The sequence below is a fragment of the Coloeus monedula genome, assembly GCF_965178545.1.
Source record: "Coloeus monedula genome assembly, chromosome: 2".
Classification (NCBI taxonomy): Eukaryota; Metazoa; Chordata; class Aves; order Passeriformes; family Corvidae; genus Coloeus; species Coloeus monedula.
In genome coordinates this window covers 12,391,757-12,411,786 of record NC_138782.1, presented here as the reverse complement: position 1 = coordinate 12,411,786, position 20,030 = coordinate 12,391,757, and the positions used below count along the sequence as shown (strand labels likewise).

The window sequence follows — 20,030 nt, the reverse complement described above, 5'->3', positions numbered from 1 at the left end:
AGTTTGTCAGTGTTTAATTTGCTTAGAAACAAACATAGTCACAAATACTTAAAATTTACTTGCTCTTTCACACACCTAAGAAATGTAATGGGAGCCATGTCATGTGTTGTACTGAGCAATGACCGCTTAAGCGAATGGGGAAATGAGGGAATGGAATATGTTGTAGTTAGAATAGATTAAATGTAACATGAGACTGCCCTCTTTGGGGTCTCCTTCCAAGGATGAGGCTGGAAATGTAATTTTTTTGTGAGAAGTCAAGAGAAAATAGCCTAGAAACATGGTGTGAGTCTGTTTCGTTTTAAGGAAGTGCCAGTAATACTGGCAATACTTTGGAAAGCAGGATTACCTGGACACCTTTGAACTTGTCATTTGAAATTGTGTTTGAAGTTTACCTGCAAGATACATTTGTTCAAAAGCATGTTTGTGCTAGGAGAAATTGATACTGATACAGGAAAGTGCACTGACTGGTAACATTTAATGCTGTAACACTGAACAGTTGAGCAATTGTTAAAATATTGCTTAAACGCTCTAGTACTGGATATGGCATTCTTGCAAGCACCTTTGTAATGTGAAAATGTTTCATAAGACTGTGCAAACATTCAGTGAGGAAGTATTAGGGAATCATAGTAGAGATTTTAATGAAAGAAAACTATGCTGGATGTTTGTGGTTATGCTGTGTGTGGGGAGGGAATATACGTGTTCGAGCATGGTGTGCATGTGAGTGTAAACATACTTTCAAATTTTATTTTCTAGAAACCAATTAGTAATGGCCTTCCTCCCACACCTAAAGTACATGTGAGTATTGCTGAGTCATACAAATGCTTGTTGGGAGCAGGGTGAGAGAGCACATTTTTGAAGTGTTTGTAGTATTTTGGTTTTTTACTTAAAAAACCTAATACGACTTAGCCATGCTAAGCCAGTGGTGTGACTCTTAACCTCTTGTTACTACTTGAAGAAAAAAAAATAATCCTATTGTGACTGTCACATTTTAATTTTTCATATTTGTATATTTAATTATTTTCACTTCCACAGATGGGTGCTTGCTTTTCAAAGGTTTTCAATGGCTGTCCATTAAAAATTCATTGTGCAACATCTTGGATAAATCCAGATACAAGAGGTACTATACAAAGACTATTTTACCCATTTTGTCCTCTCCTTGAATTTCAAGAGTGCCTAGATGAGCAGGACTATTCCTTTTAAAACAGACAGATATTCATATAAGGAGGAATTGTTCTTTAATTATGCCACTGCAGTCCAAAGTTGGGTTGTTTTATTAATTAAGATATATCAAGTGAAGTTGTTCACTTCAATTAAAAAGAAAAAAATGTATATCAAAGTTTAAAGACTCTTGTCAACATTTTAGTCCAAAGGATGACAATCCTAATTTATTTGTAAAAAAAATCTGACTTTGGCAGTCCTAGTTGAGATTGGTTTCTTTATCATTCACCTGATTTTTTTTTTTTTTTTTTCCTTAAGATCTTTCTGGTCTTACAGGATTCTGCAGGTGTTTATATTTGCCTAATTTTTAGTGCTTTAATATCTATCTGATAAAAGGGATAATTGGTAATATTGTACTCACTTTGCCATTACACCTTTTGATTATAAGCTATATAGACATACTACTGAGCTAGTGGAGCAATACTTGGGTTTTTTTAGAAACTGGAATAATGGAAGTGTAAATCCTTAGCAGTTGACATCATCTCAGTAGGAGAGGTCTGCTTTGTTTGCATGGCTGTGTGCAATCCAGGGGTTTGATTATGTTCAGGAGGTGAGGCAACCACAAACTACTGAGAAAATGTTCCTGTCAATACTGCTGTAGAAGTACTCCCAAAGAATGGATATTTCACATAATATATGGAAATGTCTAAGTAGGATATGCTGAAATTATTCATGTGATTTCCTGCTTGTGGTTGAACTGCTTTTTTAAAAATTTCCATTATTACTCAAGAAAAAAAAGACCGAGCTTTCCTAATGACTTAAACCAGCCCCATCCATAAATTAAAGCTTCCTTATCATGATTAATTTTCTGTGCTTTCTAACACCATAACTATTATAGCTTGATTTGTTTCTGTGTGTGTAAACATCTTTTTTTGGTAAAGGTGTACGTACCATCCTGAAATCAAGATTTCTACCTCTTTTTGATTGTGTTCGCAGATCAGTACTTGATATTTGGAGCAGAAGAAGGTATTTACACACTGAACCTCAATGAACTTCATGAAACATCAATGGAGCAGGTATATATCTGGTTTATCAAAAATACATAGTTTGTTTTAACCACTCAGATTAATGTTTTATCCTTGTAAAAGTGGTTTTTACTATGTTTACCTAGGCACTAGCTACACTGAGAATTTTCTTAAATGTTGGCTATCGAGGATGCTTTTTAGTCATGATTAAGTGTTTTTAGGCTGAACCATAATTATGTAGGAGATCTTCATGTATCAGTGTTTTGAACTTCATCATAGTACATTGTTCTGCAGTTAAATGATTAGGTAAATAGTATGGAATTTCCCTGATGCATTTTGGATGAAAATTTCTATTTTCCTTAAAGCTTTGTTACAAAACAGAATTTTTGCAAGAAACATTGTGTTTCAGCTACAGGGAACGCAAGGAGATCCTTTATTCACAAGAGTCCATTCTTGTGATCTTAAAAGCAGCTTTGCTGATGACAGCTTACTGAATTCCACCTAAAGCTCTGTCTTTGCAAAGTCATAAAAAATAATTTTTTTGGGAAGGGATACTGGGGAGGAAGAAATTGCAGGCTTTTCTGTATTCTCTAGCTCTTCTGTTACTCTCTAAGAGACTTGTTTTCTGTCCTGCCTTCTCCCTACCGTAGGGAGCTGTGCACCTGCCATCAAGATGGAGGAATTTGCAAGGACAGCCTTCACACTGTAAGCTGGAGGCACTGGTGTTTGTTCATCCTCCAGGGTCCAGACGTTGTAGAGATGTCTGCTTTGTTGAGAGGAAGGCCTAGCTAGCTTGAACTGAGCTCAGTGTAACCCATAATCACAGTGGTGCTCAAGTTACCTGGTTTAAACTTAGCTCGGGTACCACTCTGCTGCTGCATTGCAATTGTAGCACCTCCCCTGAGAAATATCACTACTGCAATAATCCTTGTAGGCCAGGTAGGCCAAGGAAAGGTTTGGGTTTTGTCTGATTGGGGTTTGGTTTTGGTTTGGTTTTTAACTGGCAAGGAAGGAGAAGAGCTGTAATGAAAATCATGTAGTGTGTTGCCTAGTGAGCTTTCAGGGAAATGTTTTAATGAGCACTTAGAGACAAGAAGAAATGCTTGCTAACACAGCCAGTCATGTGTGGAACAAGAGGAATGAGTGGCAGGTCAATTAACCTGCTAATCTGAAGAATTTAATCCTCAGATCCAAACCCACTGAGTCACAATATGCTCATGTACCTACAGAAGGTCAATCAACCTTGCATGATCAATCTTGATACAAGCAGTTTGGTGGATTATTACCATAGGTGTTTCTTACAGTGTTTAGGTTATGAGAAGACTTCAGAAATGGAAGGGCACCCTCTGTGCTAACCATTTATTGCATCATTATGATAATAGTGAATAGGGCATTAATAGCATTTCCCAGTTTTGTGTTTTATGTTATTGTTTACTCTCACTCTGATACAACTCAGTGTAAAAGCTGATTGATTATTTTTCTCTGTATTTCACTTCACCAGTGGACAAAGGAGACATAATGTATGTTTCCAGGAGTTAGAATAGCTTCAAGGTTAATATTTTAATATTTTTTTGGATGAGTTGTTTTTTGTTTTCTTTTGTGTTTTTTTTCTTTTTTTTTACTTTGTCCTCCTGAGTGGTGTATCTAGGCCAATAGTCTGTTTCCTAAAGTGGCACTGGGAAATGTCAATGGGCTTGGTCACTGTCCTCCTCAGACTCCACTACAGTCATTGAATCAGGGATGTTGGAGGATCCCTGCCTATTTTTTTGTCCATTTTTGGACCTGTTGAACATGAGTATGTCTAATTCCTTGTTTGTGTTGATACCTTCCACCTCCATGACTTCTTGTGCCAATAACTTCCAGAAGTTAGGTGAAAGGGGGAGAAAGTAGTTGCAATTTGTTTGGGTTTTTTAAGAGATGTCTTGTTGCTTTCACCCCAATCATTTTAGGAATTGCAGGATTTGACAAAAAACAGCTCTTCTGTTGCACTTGTTCATCACTTAAATGAAATGTGTAATCATGTAGTTGAAGGTGAAGAAACCCTTCAAAGTGCCAGTTTTAATTGTTTCAAGAGATTTGGAGTATCACAGACTTTAGAATGGCTGTGGTTTGTTTATCATGCTTGGTTTACTGAAGTTTGTTGTTGAGCTTTTCTTCTTTGAAGGAGAAAATTTAGTGAAAATTTAAAAAATTTTTGGAAAAGGGTTGATTGATCTTTATAATGACACCTTGTGGAATGTAATATCCTTGAAGACATGAGTATAAAATGTGCTAATTGTCTAAATGTTAGTGCCTATATTAAATATAGTGTGTGTGCCTAAGATTTACCCTGAATTAACTCTGGAATCCAGGTAAACATTACTTCCCTTAAACTTGCTTCTGCTGCAAAAAGCAAGTCAGTACTAGTTTTGTCCTGTCATCTAAGCAGATACTAATTGATGAATGTCTTGTGTATATCAAATTGAGTGCTACTTCTTTGTTTTTCCTTCCATTTATCAGCTATTTCCTCGAAGATGTACCTGGTTATATGTCATGAACAATTGTTTGTTATCAATATCTGGTAAGTTACTGTGCTATCTTAGAGTGGCAGTGCTGGTAAACACTTGGTTTCGTATTTGAAGTGTGGTTTGTTTTCTAATTGCCAGGTAAAGCTTCTCAGCTTTATTCCCATAATCTACCAGGACTCTTTGATTATGCAAGGCAAATGCAAAAGTTACCTGTTGCTATTCCAGCACATAAACTCCCTGACCGAATACTTCCCAGGTAAATACACATCATCGGATATGTCAGAATATCTTAACTCTGGGAGTTCAGGATATGCTTGTGAAGCTCTGGGAACACCAAATAATGGGGGCTCTGTTCACAGATTGCAATGAATAACTCGTGTGCATTAATCAGAGGGTTGACCCCTACATTTACACAGATCAAGAGGTGAATATTCTCTTACTAGAGAAATGGATTTTGGTACTCCTTACCTTCTGGTTATCTCTTTTTCCTGGGCATAGCTCTTTTCAGGTATAGTCTAGTGTGTTAAATCCTGCTTGTACTTGATGCTAGACAAAATCTATGGCCATGCCCCTCCTGGCTGCTGCAAAAGTTAACCCTGTTGTGACTGGAAGCAGGATACTGCCAAACAAGCCTTAGTAGTCTATTCAAATCCCAAGAGGAGGAGGTAGTAACGCTAATCTAGTTTGCAGAAAAATCCTTGATTCTTAAAGTGCATAGTGAGACACTGGTTCTTCTATTAGAATAGGATTTCTGTTAGGAAATTGTATTATAGAAAATTTGATTCTGTGCTACCTTTGGTTCTATTAAAAGCCTATTAACATTAAAAGCCTATTCTTGGGTTCAGGAAAGGCTTCTTATTCAGTTATCTGCAAACATAATGGTACCACACTTGTCTGAAAATTGTCTTCTTCCTAGAGGATAAATTCTAAATAACTTAGAGATAATTTGTGCTTTGAATTGTTGTCTTCTGTGTACCTGCACTATTGTTCTGCTCCTCTCTTCCAAATTTGACTTTGGTGGGTGACTTTGGCTTGAGGACTGAATCAGCAGCGGACTAATAACCATAATTACCATAAGGATCATGCTAGGAAAACCATACTAGATTCTGCCTGGAATGGTACCTCACCTAAGTTGCAGAGGACTCAGAAAATTTCTTGTCCAGTCATGTCACTTCCCAAGAAAAATGCAGCACAACCTGAATGTGAGTGCCAAGACAGTCATTCAGAGGCAGGAGAGATTAATTTAGATAATCTGATTTGCTGCTTTACCTCTTGTTGTAGGGTGTCAGGGTAGTAACATACAGCCTGAAAAAGGCAGAAGACAGGCATTTGAAGCATGTAGGAGAGTGTAAATTTTTTTTTTTTACCAGACCATAAAGTGTATTCTTAAACAAGTTTGTGGATACTGTGCTATATGAAAAATGTTAAAAGCAGAGGTTTTGGTAGAGAGAAGGCAAAGCAAAATTGAATTGGAACTAATTTGTGAGGTTTGTGTGTTCATTGTAAAATGTTCCAACCTCAGTTTATGATACTTGGTATCATAAACATTCAGTAGCAGAAAATATGTCTGTGATAAGCCTCCTTTCCAGCTTCTTTCCCTGGAGTGTCCTTGAGCAATTCCTTTCAAACTTTCCATGACTTGTTCCAGTGAAAATTTGTGACCAGTACTCAGTTTTCATGCTATTCAGTCCTTTTGCATTATCAGTCACTTCTGAACAGCTCCATTTGAAATGTTACACAAGTGTTTTCCCAATTCATAGTGTTGAGTGCAGCATCTGTCTAGCAATCTATTTATTCCCATCTTTTCTACAGCATCAAATTAATATTTTTATTGTCAGGAGTACTGTGGCCAGTCTCAATAGTGCCTGTTGGCTTCTAATCTGTATAGAAACTCTGATTCCTGTTACCAGCAAATAACATTTTGGCTTATCTGATAAATTTTCAAATTCTTGTTCCATGATTTCATGAGAAATACACAAACATATATTTTTAGTTTTTTGGTGTGGTGGATATTTTCTATCAGTGACTGTCTAAAAAGCAAATTCACTCAATTGTTTAGTTGATCAATAATTTTGTGTTTATCTTTTGTAGGAAGTTTGCGGTATCTACGAAAATTCCTGACACTAAATGGTGTCAAAAGTGTTGTGTTGGTAAGTAAAGGTCTGGAGAATAAGTGTGAAGAGGCAGCACGAATGGTGGCAATATTAAGATTACTGAGTCAGGTTTAGGAGGTGAAGGGAGAAGAGGCTTCTTTCATTATTATGAAGCTGTGCATTTGCAGACAGTGAGCTCATTCAGGTTAGTCCTTGTGTTTAAGTAGTGAAAATTTTCCCAGTTAGCTCTTTATATTTAAAGACAATTTACAAGCAATGCAGAGAAGCAGAATGATGTCAAAATTCAAACCAATCCTCAGGAAGAACCCAATCTCCATGGATGGAGGAACTTAGAGAATTTGCTATCAAGATCAAGCCACCTGACTTCTTAGCAGAAGTTTCAGTTATCAATATTGGGTGATAAAAAGCAAAGGAGTATTTTTAATTCTTTGAGGACAGTGTTGTCTCTGAACAACTCTCTCTCTCTGAAGCCTTTATAATGTGTTCAGTAATGTGCCAGCCACAAAAGTTTCAAAGATGCACTGTGTTAAGACATGTTTTAAAAGGGAGGCAGATAGATTAAAAAAAGCCCCAAAGCACTGTGAATGTCAGTGAATGCTGCAGGGAGCACCCACAGGGGTGACAGGGGTCAGTCAGAGTACATAAAAACTCTGACTTTCTGACAGAAAAAATAATTTGCAAGTCCGTATGTTTCTAGGTTTCTGTTCGTAAAACAAGAAGCCTTGTGGTGTGCTCCTCTGCGATTCCTGTCCTGCCAGGCACAGAATTTAACAGGGGTGCTGTGGTACTTGACATTATGAAGGGGGGAGTCTTCATATTCAGAGATAGCTCAGCCTCCTAAGCCTGGAGCCCTCTGTGCATGATAGGTGTAAGTGATAATTTGTGAACACAGCAAGGGTGGCTGTAAGAGTCTTACTTTTTGTGGCCTGAGCCTCCATTCCTGCTTTTGGCAGGCACATAAGTCTGCTTTTGGCCTCGGGGCAGCAGGAGTGCCACAGGAGGCAGAAAAAGACGAGAACTTCTGGTCTTCTTTCTGCACCTTAGAGGTGTTGGTGATTGTTCTGTGGTTTCTGCTGCTGAGGTCAGCCTTACTCAGGGTCATGCCAAGCATTATTTGCTGCACTTTGCAGTCAGTCTGACTGATGTGGAGTGGAAACTTGGATTAATGAAATAAAGCACTGATGTTTAAGGTACCAAGGGGTTGCTGATGAGTTTCTGTGGCAATAAGGTAGCGTGAGCATATTTCACTTACGTGGATAGCTCTGGATTGTAGAAGCTTGTTATCTAAACTGGGTTGTTAATTGCCTGATGGCCCACAGTCACTTTACTGCACAGTGAAATCTGGTCTTTAGATGTATTTGTACAAAGTGCAAAATAACATTTATCTTAAAGGATATGTTGGCAGTGCTTAATGAGTGAGATTTTGTCAGTACTGTAGAATTGAAGTTGTGAAACTTCAGATTTCACAGGGCCCGATTTTGCAACTGTATTGTTCTCTGCCAGTTTTTAATTGAATTTTGATGGTGGAAGAACAGCACTTCCTGCTCTTCTACTGTTCTTCAGTTTCAACTGGATTTCCTGATGATCTAGGAGTGTTCATCAGAAATACAGAGCTTCTGGATTTCAGACTTGCTGTGACAGTGCTTGGAAGGGCAGCTGAGCTGTTGTTCACTGCCTGCTGGGTAACTGTGTGTCATAGAAAAAGCCATTCTTTAACAGCTGCTTATGGTGATTTTGAGATAGCTTAGACAAACCAACACAGTAGACCCAAGACACTCCAAATGTGTATGCAATCAGCTGTTTTTTAAATATATAAAAGATTTGAGTGAGGGTGGTGGGTATTTTCCAAAAGTATATGGACTCATATAGTTGGAAATAGTTTATAATTTGCATGTGCTTAGTACACTAATACTCTCTATCCTTTTTTGGCAGTGAGAAATCCCTACACAGGCCACAAGTACCTTTGTGGAGCACTACAATCCAGCATTGTTTTGTTAGAATGGGTTGAACCAATGCAAAAATTTATGTTAATCAAGGTAAAATTACAGTTACTCTCATGTTCACTTCTAGTTATCTTGTAGTGACTTGTTAAGAACAAGCATTATTCTTGATTTATTAGGCTTTTCTCTTGGTTTCTGTCGTTATATTGAAAATAACTATTTAAATGTGTCCTGTATTAACTGACTCAAAACAAGTGTTCATGTTTTTGGGGTGCACTTCAGTTAGAGAACCAAGCCCTTCTCTCCATGAACATTGCCCTTCAGTTGCACACTAGAAAACTGAGGCTGGCAGGCTGACACGAGTTAACAGTGGTCTTGCTCCCATACTAGAGAGAAGGTGACCATTTATTCCATGGTTTTTTGACTCTGAGGTGCCCAGAAATGCTTGTTATCTCTCCATCTGACGTCACCTGAAGAGACAGAGTCAGGGTGGGCTCATGTTTGTAAAAAAGGCAGCTGCTATAACTCAGCCTGGAAGAGAAGGCTTAGAGGCTCAGTAGCCAGGGAGAGCAGTGATGAGCACTCTTGTTGTCTGCGGGCAGCTGCAGAGGACACACATAATAAAAGACATGCTACTTTATTTTAACTGAATTGGCGTGAGATGCTTCAAACTTCTTAACTTGGGCCTTTTGTATCTATCAATTCCTGTTATCTGAAGAAGTAAACATAATGTTACAAAGTATTGCATAAAATTTGCCATACAGCTGGAATATCTAATAGCAACTCAGACTACTTTTGTTCCCTTCTAATATCTGTTTTTGCTTATTCATCTAGCACATAGATTTTCCTGTACCTTGTCCACTGAGATTGTTTGAAATGCTGGTAGTCCCCGAGCAGGAATTCCCTTTAGTTTGTGTTGGTGTCAGTAGAGGAAGAGACTTCAACCAGGTGGTGAAGTTTGAGACTGTCAACCCAAATTCTACCTCTTCGTGGTTCACAGAAACAGGTTTGTGTGCTGTTGTCATTGCATTCTTTGCTCTTCTGTTATAGCTGAAGCACTAAAAGGTAGGCTTCTCTGAGGAAACAATTGGTTAAATCATTACGGCTAAGTGATAATTGTAAGTTCTCTGCTTGAAGGGGTATCTGGTTGAACCTGCTTGCACGTGCACTTTTTTTGGATGTTTCTCCTTGTTGAACTGATTGGATTCCTTGAGATTTTTGGTGTAGCAGAGGATGGAGTTATGGTTTCTTGCATTTCCATAAATTAGGCAGCACTTTATTACTCTCTGTGCTGTTTTGTGCTCTACTCTGGCACCATGACTTCTGTTTATTGAATAGGTTCTAGTAAAATTGTGTTTTGAGCAATTCCTTTCAACATCTCTGGAAGATGTAGTTTGGCTCTCCTGCAATGTGCCACTGTGGTTAGAAATTGTGTTACCAGCCTCCTGCTGAGATAGAGCATTCTTCTGGTGTTTATGGAAAGCAAAAAGGATTAGGACCACTGGTAGCAGAAAACCAAGTACCTGCGAATCACCAGTGTGGGCACCATGAGCGAGGAGGCCACCATGTGAGCAACAGCAGAAATTCTCTCAAGGAAGTGTGCTAAGAATTACTTCTTTAGAGTTGCAAGGTTGCTCCCTGAACCTTGATGCAGTAGGGAACCATTGCTAGTCATAGCTTGCTGGTTCAGAAGCAGTAAATAGCTTTGTTTCGGCCAGGCATGGATCCCTTGCTGGTTCATGATGAATTTATACATAGCTCTGTGCTGGCATACACATGTGCACGAGTCCAGCTTAGTGTGTACTGTGGAATTCAGTAAGAGTAATGCTTTCCACCAGGAAGATACCCACTGACCTTCCTGCTGCTGAAAAGTGCACCAGATTCTGGCAGAGTTACAATACCCAAAGTGAGCAGTGGGTGGCCAGTTAACACACTTACCTACTTCAGACAATGCATTTTATTTTTACTCCTACCTGTAACTGTGTGACTTTATCATAGAGTCCATAAAAACAGCACTCTGAAGAGAAATGTCCTGTTGTCATTTCTCTCTCAGTATTGTCTGCATTGGTGCACAAATACAAGAGTACTGGTCCCTTCTCTGTTCTTTTTTTTTAATGTGTAAAATTTAGCATTGCATTGCATCTTCCACACTTCATTAATTTCCTTGAACTACTTGTGTGTTCTCATGTTGTGTCTGTGTTGTTTTCTCCTATTTTTGTAGCTCCAATTTAAACCCTTTTGTTGTATCAGCTTATTCCTGTCCCCTGCTGGCAGGACAGCAGTGATGCAATCAAACAGATTTTTATTTTTTACAATTTTAACCAGAAGCAGCTTTTGTGTTTTAGGTAACATGCTCTAATTTTTTATGTCTAATGGATTTACTGAGTTTCTCTTTTCTATATGAAAGATGCCTAAAGAATCTGGCAGTAATGTTGAATTAGTAAGAGCTGCTTTGTATGTAATTTTAATGTTACCAAACACATGGACGAAAGCTACACTTCTGAGTTGACATGTCCACTAATCACTTGTGGGTCAAATCCCCATTTGCTGTGATGGAGACTGCTGCAGCTATAACACAGAAGAGAAGAAAATAACTCTTCTTTTGAGGGTTTGGAGAAGGAAATAAGCCCTTATTTTTGGAACATCTGGGGATGGAACATCTGCAGATAGCAGCAAGAATTAAGTAGTAATATATAAGTCCCTATCAGGATTTAGAAATAAAGACAGAAGAAAAGTGCAATGAAGCAGCATAGTGTGGACAGTCACATATATCTGCCTTTTTGCAACAGCAGTGTTCAGTTACACCAACAGAGAATAAATGGAGAACAGCGTACAATGTTAGTTTGCTTTTGTGACATGGCTCAGAAAAGGCTGGATTGAATCCATACTTTCATATTATAGCTTCAGTTCTCCTGTCACAGCCAACATGTTGGATAAGTGGACATGCCTCTGTAAGAGAAGAGAAATGTCACTGGTAAGATGATGATTTTAAGTAAATTAAACACAGTAATGCATCAAAATGTCTCAATCTCTAGAAGTTCCATTTCAAATTTCATGCTAATTTATGTTATGAACTAACACTGTCATTTTTTTATAGACACTACAGAGACGAGTGTTGTCCATGTAACACAGCTGGAGAGAGATACCATTTTGGTGTGTTTGGATTGTAAGTTTAATAGCAACTAAATATATATGTATGCATATACATGCATGCTGTCTGTCTTCAAATGAAGTTCATCCTGAAGGTAATTCTTGGTTAACATATCCTTATTTATTGTCTAGGCTGCATAAAAATAGTGAATCTCCAAGGCAGGTTAAAATCCAGCCGCAAACTGTCATCGGAGCTCACGTTTGACTTTCAGATCGAATCAATAGGTAAGTTGGGTTTCATTAGTAATGTTGAATATCCCTGTAGGTCAGAGAGCTGGGCAGTCACCAACTGGATGAAATTTAACAAGAGCAAATGGTGGATTCTGCATCTCATGGGATGTGGTAGTCCTGGTTATATGTACAAACTGTGGGATGAGAGGCTGGAGAACAGCTCTGCAGAAAGAGATCTGGGAGTTTGGCTTGATAGGAAGCTGAATATGAGTCAAGAGTGTGCCCTGGCACCCAGAAAGTGGTGACCAGCAGTAAGGACATGGAAATTATATGGAGTTGCATATGGGAAAATTCAGGTTGGATATTAGGAAGATGCACTGTACTCAGAGAGCGATCCGTCACTAGACTGAGGTCCCCATAGAAGTGGTCACAGGACCAAGCCTGTCAGAGCTCAAGCAGCATCTGGATGATGCTCTTGGAAGGGACCCATAAGGATCACTAACCTGAGATTTTCTATGATTGACTTGTTCAGTGTTACAGTAAAGAATTAGGTATGCTACCTGTCTGGTCTTTGGCACTTGGAACACTACCTCACTCATTTCACTTTGTGTGAGGAAACTAAGTGGAGGGTTCAGCATGTGCTTTCCTAGGAGCAACTGGAATGAGTAATAATCCTGGAGTCTTCCTTGATGTAAGCTAAATGTCTTGGGAGTATGATGGAGGCTTTTAGCCTCTAAAGGAATACCTTAACACAGCCTACATAAACTCTGTGAATCACCCATGCCTAACTCATTTTGTATATGTGTTTATGCAGTCAATTTTTATAAAGCAGCTCAAAGACTAAATTATGTGATATGTTACAGGTTGCATAAATTTTGTTTCCTTGTGTAGAATCTGAATGAATGAGATTTGTGAAACAGAAAGAATACATTATTTTGGCAGTCCTCCAGTGGTTACGTACCTGGATTGCACCACTTTCTATTGAAAGAGGGTTAGGAGGGTGTGTGCACAGATGGAGGGTAGTACCAGAAGAGGAAAGACAGTGGGAACGAAAATAGTCAGGAGTTGGAGGGAGTTCATTTCTGAGGAGAAGCTTTAAAATTTCAGGCCCCTCAAACATAACCTCCCAGAGAAGAGGACAAGAAAACATTGCCACCGAAAATACTTTTATGGGTCTTGATGTTTGGGAATGGGGGGAAGGGAGGATTCAATCTACTTGAAGCTTCTCACTCTGGGATCTCTGCATGTACTGTAGTCCTCACCCTGCTTGTCACAAATGAGCTTCCAGTGGCCTGTTCTGTCCTGGCAGTGTCTCCAAAGACACTCCTGTAACTCTTCTGTTAAAATCCCATATATATTCTCTGCAACTATTAAAGGGGGGGTTTCTGGTTCAAAGAAAATGACACATTTAGGACTAGACATTTAGAACATTTAGGTGGAAATGTTTTTAAACCCTGCCCATTAAACAAATAAATACATAAATGCAGCTACTTTTGAGGCAGGTTCAGTGATTCCTGGGAGATGTGATACAATGGAATATACATGTACACATTTCAAAATTGCAGTCTTCTACTTTTGGCCTTAAAAGCAAGAGTTGATGTTATGCCTCAAAACTGACTCCAGTGTTCTTTCTTACCAGTCTGTCTACAAGACAGTGTGTTAGCATTCTGGAAACACGGCATGCAAGGAAGGAGTTTTAGATCAAATGAGGTGAGTACTGCATTTTGCTTCAAATTCTGGCTTCTAGTGTAAGCCACGTGGAGGAGAAATGCACAATGCTGTTGTCTGAAAAACATTTCAGTAACTTCCTAGGTTAGACCTAGAAGCTGGAGTCTCATTCTAAGCTTGTATCATAAGCTGTAAATACAGCATTAGTGGAGCTGAGAGCCCCATCACATCCAACTAGCAAAACAGAAACAACAGACTGGGCCAGGATGCCATAGAAAATATCCAAGCCTAATTCTTGCTAATACTAATCTTCGCCTTAAATTGCTTTGAAGACCACTGTCAGTTCCTTAGCCTCTCACACAGGGATGCAAAAATTTGGGCTTTGCCAGTGGTTCCACTGCTGAGCTTTAGCTTTTTGTCACAGTGTCAAATGAGTTGCCTGATGTTTTTTAGTCTCTTCCATGTTCTCTTGGCTTACAAATACTTTGAAGAATTGCCCAGCTTTCACAAGAAATATTTTTCCATCTTCAGGAGAAAAATACCAGATTGACCTAAACCTGATTTGTTTGGTTTTTTTCTAAAATCTTCCTGTAGCCCCTTTTTTAGCAAGATTGATGTGATTTTTAGATGGAGTTAAACCATTATAGTTACCTTCCCAAATAGTTGGGTTTTTTTTCCTTGCTGTAAGCCTTGTGTACCTTTTAGGGAAAATGCTGTTACTTGGTTGAATTTTAATGAGTCTTCTAATTTGGTTATTAATGAATGTTTACAAACATCACCAGTTGTTCCATCAGTGTTTCATTGGCTGAGAAATTGAGCTCATTATGATTAATTGTATTTTAAGGTACACATAAGTCACACCATGCCAAGCTCAGATATTCCATGTTGTTCCACTGCTACGTTGACTTGCACAAAGGCCCAGTTTGACCCAGTTGACCCAGTCTGTGCTAACAGTGAGCCTGCTCTGTGTGACCCAAAGTCTAGAGTCAGACTGCTTCTTATTTCCAAGGGTGCAAATGTTTATTGTGGCATTTGAGCATTGCTCTCCCCATTGGGACTGAGTGGCTCTACTCCAGCTGGGAGAGGCCACGTCCCTGGGTGCTGCAGTCCAAATGGATGCATTTTGTTGTTTATGTAAAGCACCCGGGACACTGGCTTGCTTTGTTACTGTCAAGCCAAAGCCAGAACCTAAATGAAGAACTGAAAGCAGAACTGGGGTGTGGACAGAAAGCAAGCCACTTAAAACTTTTTCTCTGTAGAACATGTCTAGGGTAAGCTTTTGGGCCTTTTTAAATTCCTTATGGCTCCTGGCTGTCCCACTAGCTGCAGCTGTTGAAAAAAAATAAACCTGCTTTCTTCTGTAATATGAAAAGCCTTCAGTGCCAGGCTCAGGTCTTGACCATATTTGTTATTTTTGAGGAATTTTGTACTACATAGTATCTAGGAAGTTGCTGCATGGGACAAAAAGCTGACTGACTTAACTTGCAGCATTTTTTTCTTTGAAGACATCATTAGTTCAGATTCCCTATTCTAATACAGTTGGCCTAATTGGGGATGACTTGAGCTGCTTGCAAAGTTATTTCCTTCCACAACTGTGACCTTCCACGGTGGTTTGATTGAGTGTGAAGAATGAAACAGGGAACTGTGAATTCTGACACAAGAAGCTCAAAATCTGGGCAAAGATTGTACAGCCTTAGCCTCACAGAAAGCAGAAATTATTTTTTTTAGAAAAGTGAAGAACTTCATTGCTGTGAATTAAAATTCTCTTGCAAGTTCTCTGCACCAGAAGCGAATTCACCAAGTCAGCTAACATTACTAGGATCTGGGAAGGAGATAAGAATGTCTACTTTCCCCAAGAATATGAAGTTTGGCTGTGTAGAAGAGTTTTGTAAACAGTGCTGCATGTTCACAAAGTGACTAAATACCCTTTGGAGTATGCACTGTTTGACTTTGGCTGTGGTTGACTATTGATGAGCATGATGGTTTTCTGGGTGCTTTGATATTCATGTGATCATAAAGATGCATGACACAAGTACAATTCACCAACAGAACACAAAGGTCTGTTGCACTTGTCTGAAATGTCAAAAGACTAAGTTTTCTTTTTACCATGGACATAAGTACCAAAAATTAGATTATGTTTCTCTGCTAAGGTTTTCAGAATATGAACTTAGTGCACTCTTACTATAATTCAACATTTCAACAAAATGTATTTTATGTGTGATTTACCTGACCCATCTTTGGATATCCACTCTAGAGTGGATAAACCGATTGCACCTGATCTCTTTCAGTCATGGCTGTAAAGAGAATTGTAATGGTAACTCAAGTACCAAGCTGAGCCCTGCTGTTGTGCTTGCAGTTGCTACCAGAGGAATTCATGTAGTGTGGGAGGAATTACAGAAAACTTCTATATCTTAGTTCAAAGTGGCAGTTGCATTAAGTTCTCTATTGGATTTTAATTGGCAGTCAGTTGGTAACATCAGTCACAGTCAATTCTTTTCTCTTGACTGATGATAAGAACAAAATGAAAACACTTGTGCTCTGAACATGTAAATATTTATTTTTATTGTCTAGATCACACAAGAAATTTCTGATAATACAAGGATATTCAGGCTTCTGGGATCTGACAGGTAAGATGAGAAGTAAACATGACATACTAAAATAAAAGAATAATATGTGTTCTCCTACCTCGTAAAAGTTTTTTGCATGTTTCTTGCAAATTCTCTTTTAGCCCTCTTAGACATTCCTTTGTGCACATGTCTACCTTCCAGTCCTTTGCTTTTACTTCTCTCTTTCTTAAATTAAAAAATAAAATCTTCTAAAAGTGTTTGTGTGCTTCCAGAAGTATTCAGCCATGCAAGAGGCTCTTACTTGGCTGCAGTCACAATCTCCAGGAGTGTTTTCCTTTTTGTACTGTAATTCTTTTGTTTAACTTGGTGAAATCTTTGCTTTCAGATGTTTTGCTGCAGTAGCTCATCAAGGTCTGCTTCTGGAGATAAATGCAAATAATACTTAAAAAATTTAAATATCTCACTTTCAATCCCAGAAAGGAAATCTCCCAGTTGTTCTCCCAACATGACAGCTCAGTTCTTGTAAGAGCTCTTGATAACTCCCAGTGTAGCTGTTCTTTGGCATCTGCTTTCAGGGCACTAACACTCTGTCTGTGTGACCCACCAGATACCAGCCTGCTGAAGTCAGTAACTGCTGTTTTAGGAGCGTCACTGACTTCCTCAACTTTCTCTGCCCTGGTGTCGAACTTTGTACTTCTGTAAGAGCCACAGAAGCAGCAGCTGTTTTGTCTTTAGGGGAGTGCATGCTGATGTGACAGTTTCACCAGTAATGAATTCATAAGAACTGCAGAAATAGGCTTTAACTTTGCTTTTGAGAATTGCCTCTGTCTTATGCTGCTTGCAGTAAATTCCTGTGGCATCTTAGAATGACATTGCAAAAAATTGCCTTGTAAAAATGTCCTCTTCCCCAAATATGGTCTCATCTATTTCTGGCTTGCTCTGATAGTTTCTCAAGTCTAAGACAATGTGTAGAGTTTGCACTGCAATAAACATTAATTCCAATTTCTTCATATACCCTTTTCCTTGCAGCTCTGTCCTCTTTTGCACTTAAGCTGTGAAGCCTTTTTCCAGTACATGAGTCCTTTCCTAGGCAGTTCAGAGGAGCTGGTATTCTGAAAAGCCAAAAACCTGATGTCAGTCTAATAAAAGCTTGTGTGTTGCTTTCTCCTCATGAGCAGGGAGTTGCCTCATGGCATGAGGTATCATTCCCTTTGTGGAGCACATTGAGCAGAGGTCAGGTTTTCTGAGCCATAGTTTTGCAGCAAGCAAACTTTTCTATCTGAATGCACAAGAAAGAGATGGATTTGAGTTTCCCACAATCTGCCTTCACTTTAGGATGTTTGTGGAGGAGAAGTCAATCATGAACATCCTGGTCTGTTGAGCAGTTTTACCAGTTCTTGCCTGATGAAAAAAATCTTAAAGAGTTTGTGAAACAAAATTGTGAGTGTTAATTTCTCTTCTTTGGAGCAAAAGGGCTGATCTAGGACATCCCTTGTGGTCTTTGCAGTTGTAGGTCCAGCTAACCCAGTCGCTTGTCTCCAATGCTGGCCAAAAGTGGGTGGCAAGAAAAAGTAAGAGAAAATACTCTTCCCATAGCAGTGCTTTCCTTGACGATTCTCTTGGCCTGCAAATTTTTGTCTCTGGGACTTCCAGAGTTGGAGGAAATTTCTGTGGGTTAGGGTGCATGGGCTCAGGGATTAACTAGAAATACAGAAGAATCAGCTTTGTTCATCTGTCATTCCAGTGGCAAGAGGCAGACTAACAACTTTCAGAACCAGAGCCTGATTAATGGGTTAGCTTTGCAAAGCTCCACGAGAGCACAAGCCCAGTAGGGGAGTGATGGACCCTTTTCAGAAGCCCTCACTAAAAGGATGAAAGGCATCAGGGATACATTGCAGCAAGGGAAATTCCAGCTGGATAAAAGAGGGGTAAACATGATGGTGAGGGTGGTTCAACACTGTGGCAGGAGCCCAGAGAGGCTGGGAGATCCTTGGAGACCTTGTCCAAGTAAAACCGTGAGGTCGCTTTGAGGTTGGCATTGGTTTGAGGGGCTTTTGGACTAAAGGCATTCAGGAAAAGAGAAATGACAACCAGTCAGATGGATCCTAGGAAGGAATATTTAATGATGTCCCAGGTTGTTTTTAAATGAAGGATCACTTGACATTGTGGCTTTTTTAATTTCCATTTTAGGGTCGTGGTGCTGGAGAGCAGGCCGACGGACAACCCGACAGCCAACAGCAATTTGTATATCCTGGCAGGGCATGAGAACAGTTACTGAGAACAGCACGTGGCAGGCAGCTCACTGTGAGGAGAACACTCCTGCTGCAGCAGCACTCGTGACTGGCTGGAATTGCACAAAAGCTGCAGTAACCCCACTTCAGTTGCTTTATAATTTATTGTGGCATGAGAGGAAGACGAGAATTGTTTGTGGTATGGACACAGAAGCATTATAATACCACAGAAGTGCTTAATTTACTGTTATGTAATCTTTGTACATATGCAGTATTTTTCAGTGAAACTTCTTGCTGAAGCCCTACACTGACTTTCTGTAGATAGAAGTCCTCCCGTTAAGTACAAGTGTCTTACCTGTACAGATGTAAAAGTCACTGAGGATGCAAAAATTAAATCGGGGTACTATTATAAGGACGTCTCATGTGTTTATTATAAAGTGGGATTCTAGCAACAAATATAGTACATTTAGCAACACTATTGTATTTTATTATATGTAATTTACTAATACAAATAAATATTAACTTTTAGAAATTGTAACCAAGGCTGTAATCAGATTACAATCTTGTTTTAATTTCGATACAACACACTGGTGTTCATGTTTGCACAATGTATTGAGATGTGATGTATTTAGTCACAAAGGTAAGCTGTGACTTTGTGGATATGACTTGGGCTTCAAAGTTCCTTCTTTTTCGTTTACTTGGGTAGATTTCTTTGTGAAACAAACCAGTTAAACACCTGTATTTTTATATTTAATTAAAACTTTCCATATGATTACTTCTCTATGCTTGAAAACAATACCTTATGGATGGGTGTCAGTCCCAGACTAGTGGTACCTGGCTGTAATTCTGCAATAGGTGTTTGAATTATTAGTGTATACAATGATAAAAAGTAGCTGTTACTGTTTGTCTTACTACATAGTTTCATATCACGATGAAAAGGAGCAACATTCCACATTGTGGAAATGGCTCAGAGATGTTGCCATTTTGACTTTTTTTTTGGCCTTACAACCATTTTCACACTTTTCTTGATTTTAGGATGTTAACACATGGCCAAAATTTAGTTACTACCTCATTGAAACAATATGATGGTTACTACGCATCACGGGAACTTAGTTTTGATCAGAAGTATTTTTGATTGCTATTTTCCAATGGAGTGTGTAAATGCCAAGTTTTAAGCAAAATGCACACATTTGACTCCTTTTTTTGTATATGTTCTTTATATTTTATTGTGATAATATACACTAAAACCAAACTAAATTAAAAGTGATTTATGGCCTGCATTATTGTTGTGATTGGTAATGCTTTGAAATATGTTCCCTAATGTATATAATGTAAAATAAATTTTTTTAACATGTTGTTGTACAATTAGATTATCACCTGCACTGATTTTCCACATAAGACTAAAATGGAACATACTGAGTTTTCAATTCTGCTATTAAATGGTTGTGCCAAACACAGAAGCTGGGCGTCTGAATGTATGAACAGAGGTTGTTGGAGCT

The 20,030-nt window shown here is 38.8% G+C and overlaps 1 protein-coding gene across 3 annotated transcripts in view; it reads left to right on the top strand.

The window, feature by feature from the left end:
• Positions 1–19,807, top strand: part of MAP4K3 (mitogen-activated protein kinase kinase kinase kinase 3) — a 66,632-nt gene extending 46,825 nt beyond the window's left edge. For 2 of the 3 annotated variants that reach the window (XM_082303273.1, XM_082303271.1), the window contains 13 exons: positions 754–795; positions 1,033–1,117; positions 2,155–2,234; positions 4,683–4,743; positions 4,829–4,946; positions 6,782–6,840; positions 8,737–8,840; positions 9,579–9,750; positions 11,842–11,910; positions 12,027–12,119; positions 13,705–13,775; positions 16,305–16,360; positions 18,491–19,807. In XM_082303273.1, the coding sequence (XP_082159399.1) occupies positions 754–795; positions 1,033–1,117; positions 2,155–2,234; positions 4,683–4,743; positions 4,829–4,946; positions 6,782–6,840; positions 8,737–8,840; positions 9,579–9,750; positions 11,842–11,910; positions 12,027–12,119; positions 13,705–13,775; positions 16,305–16,360; positions 18,491–18,578 (1,098 nt within the window). In that variant the 3' untranslated portion in view covers positions 18,579–19,807. The remainder of the gene's footprint in view (positions 1–753; positions 796–1,032; positions 1,118–2,154; positions 2,235–4,682; positions 4,744–4,828; positions 4,947–6,781; positions 6,841–8,736; positions 8,841–9,578; positions 9,751–11,841; positions 11,911–12,026; positions 12,120–13,704; positions 13,776–16,304; positions 16,361–18,490) is intronic. The other variant, XM_082303272.1, reaches the window with a different exon arrangement.
• Positions 19,808–20,030: the final 223 nt, after the last annotated feature.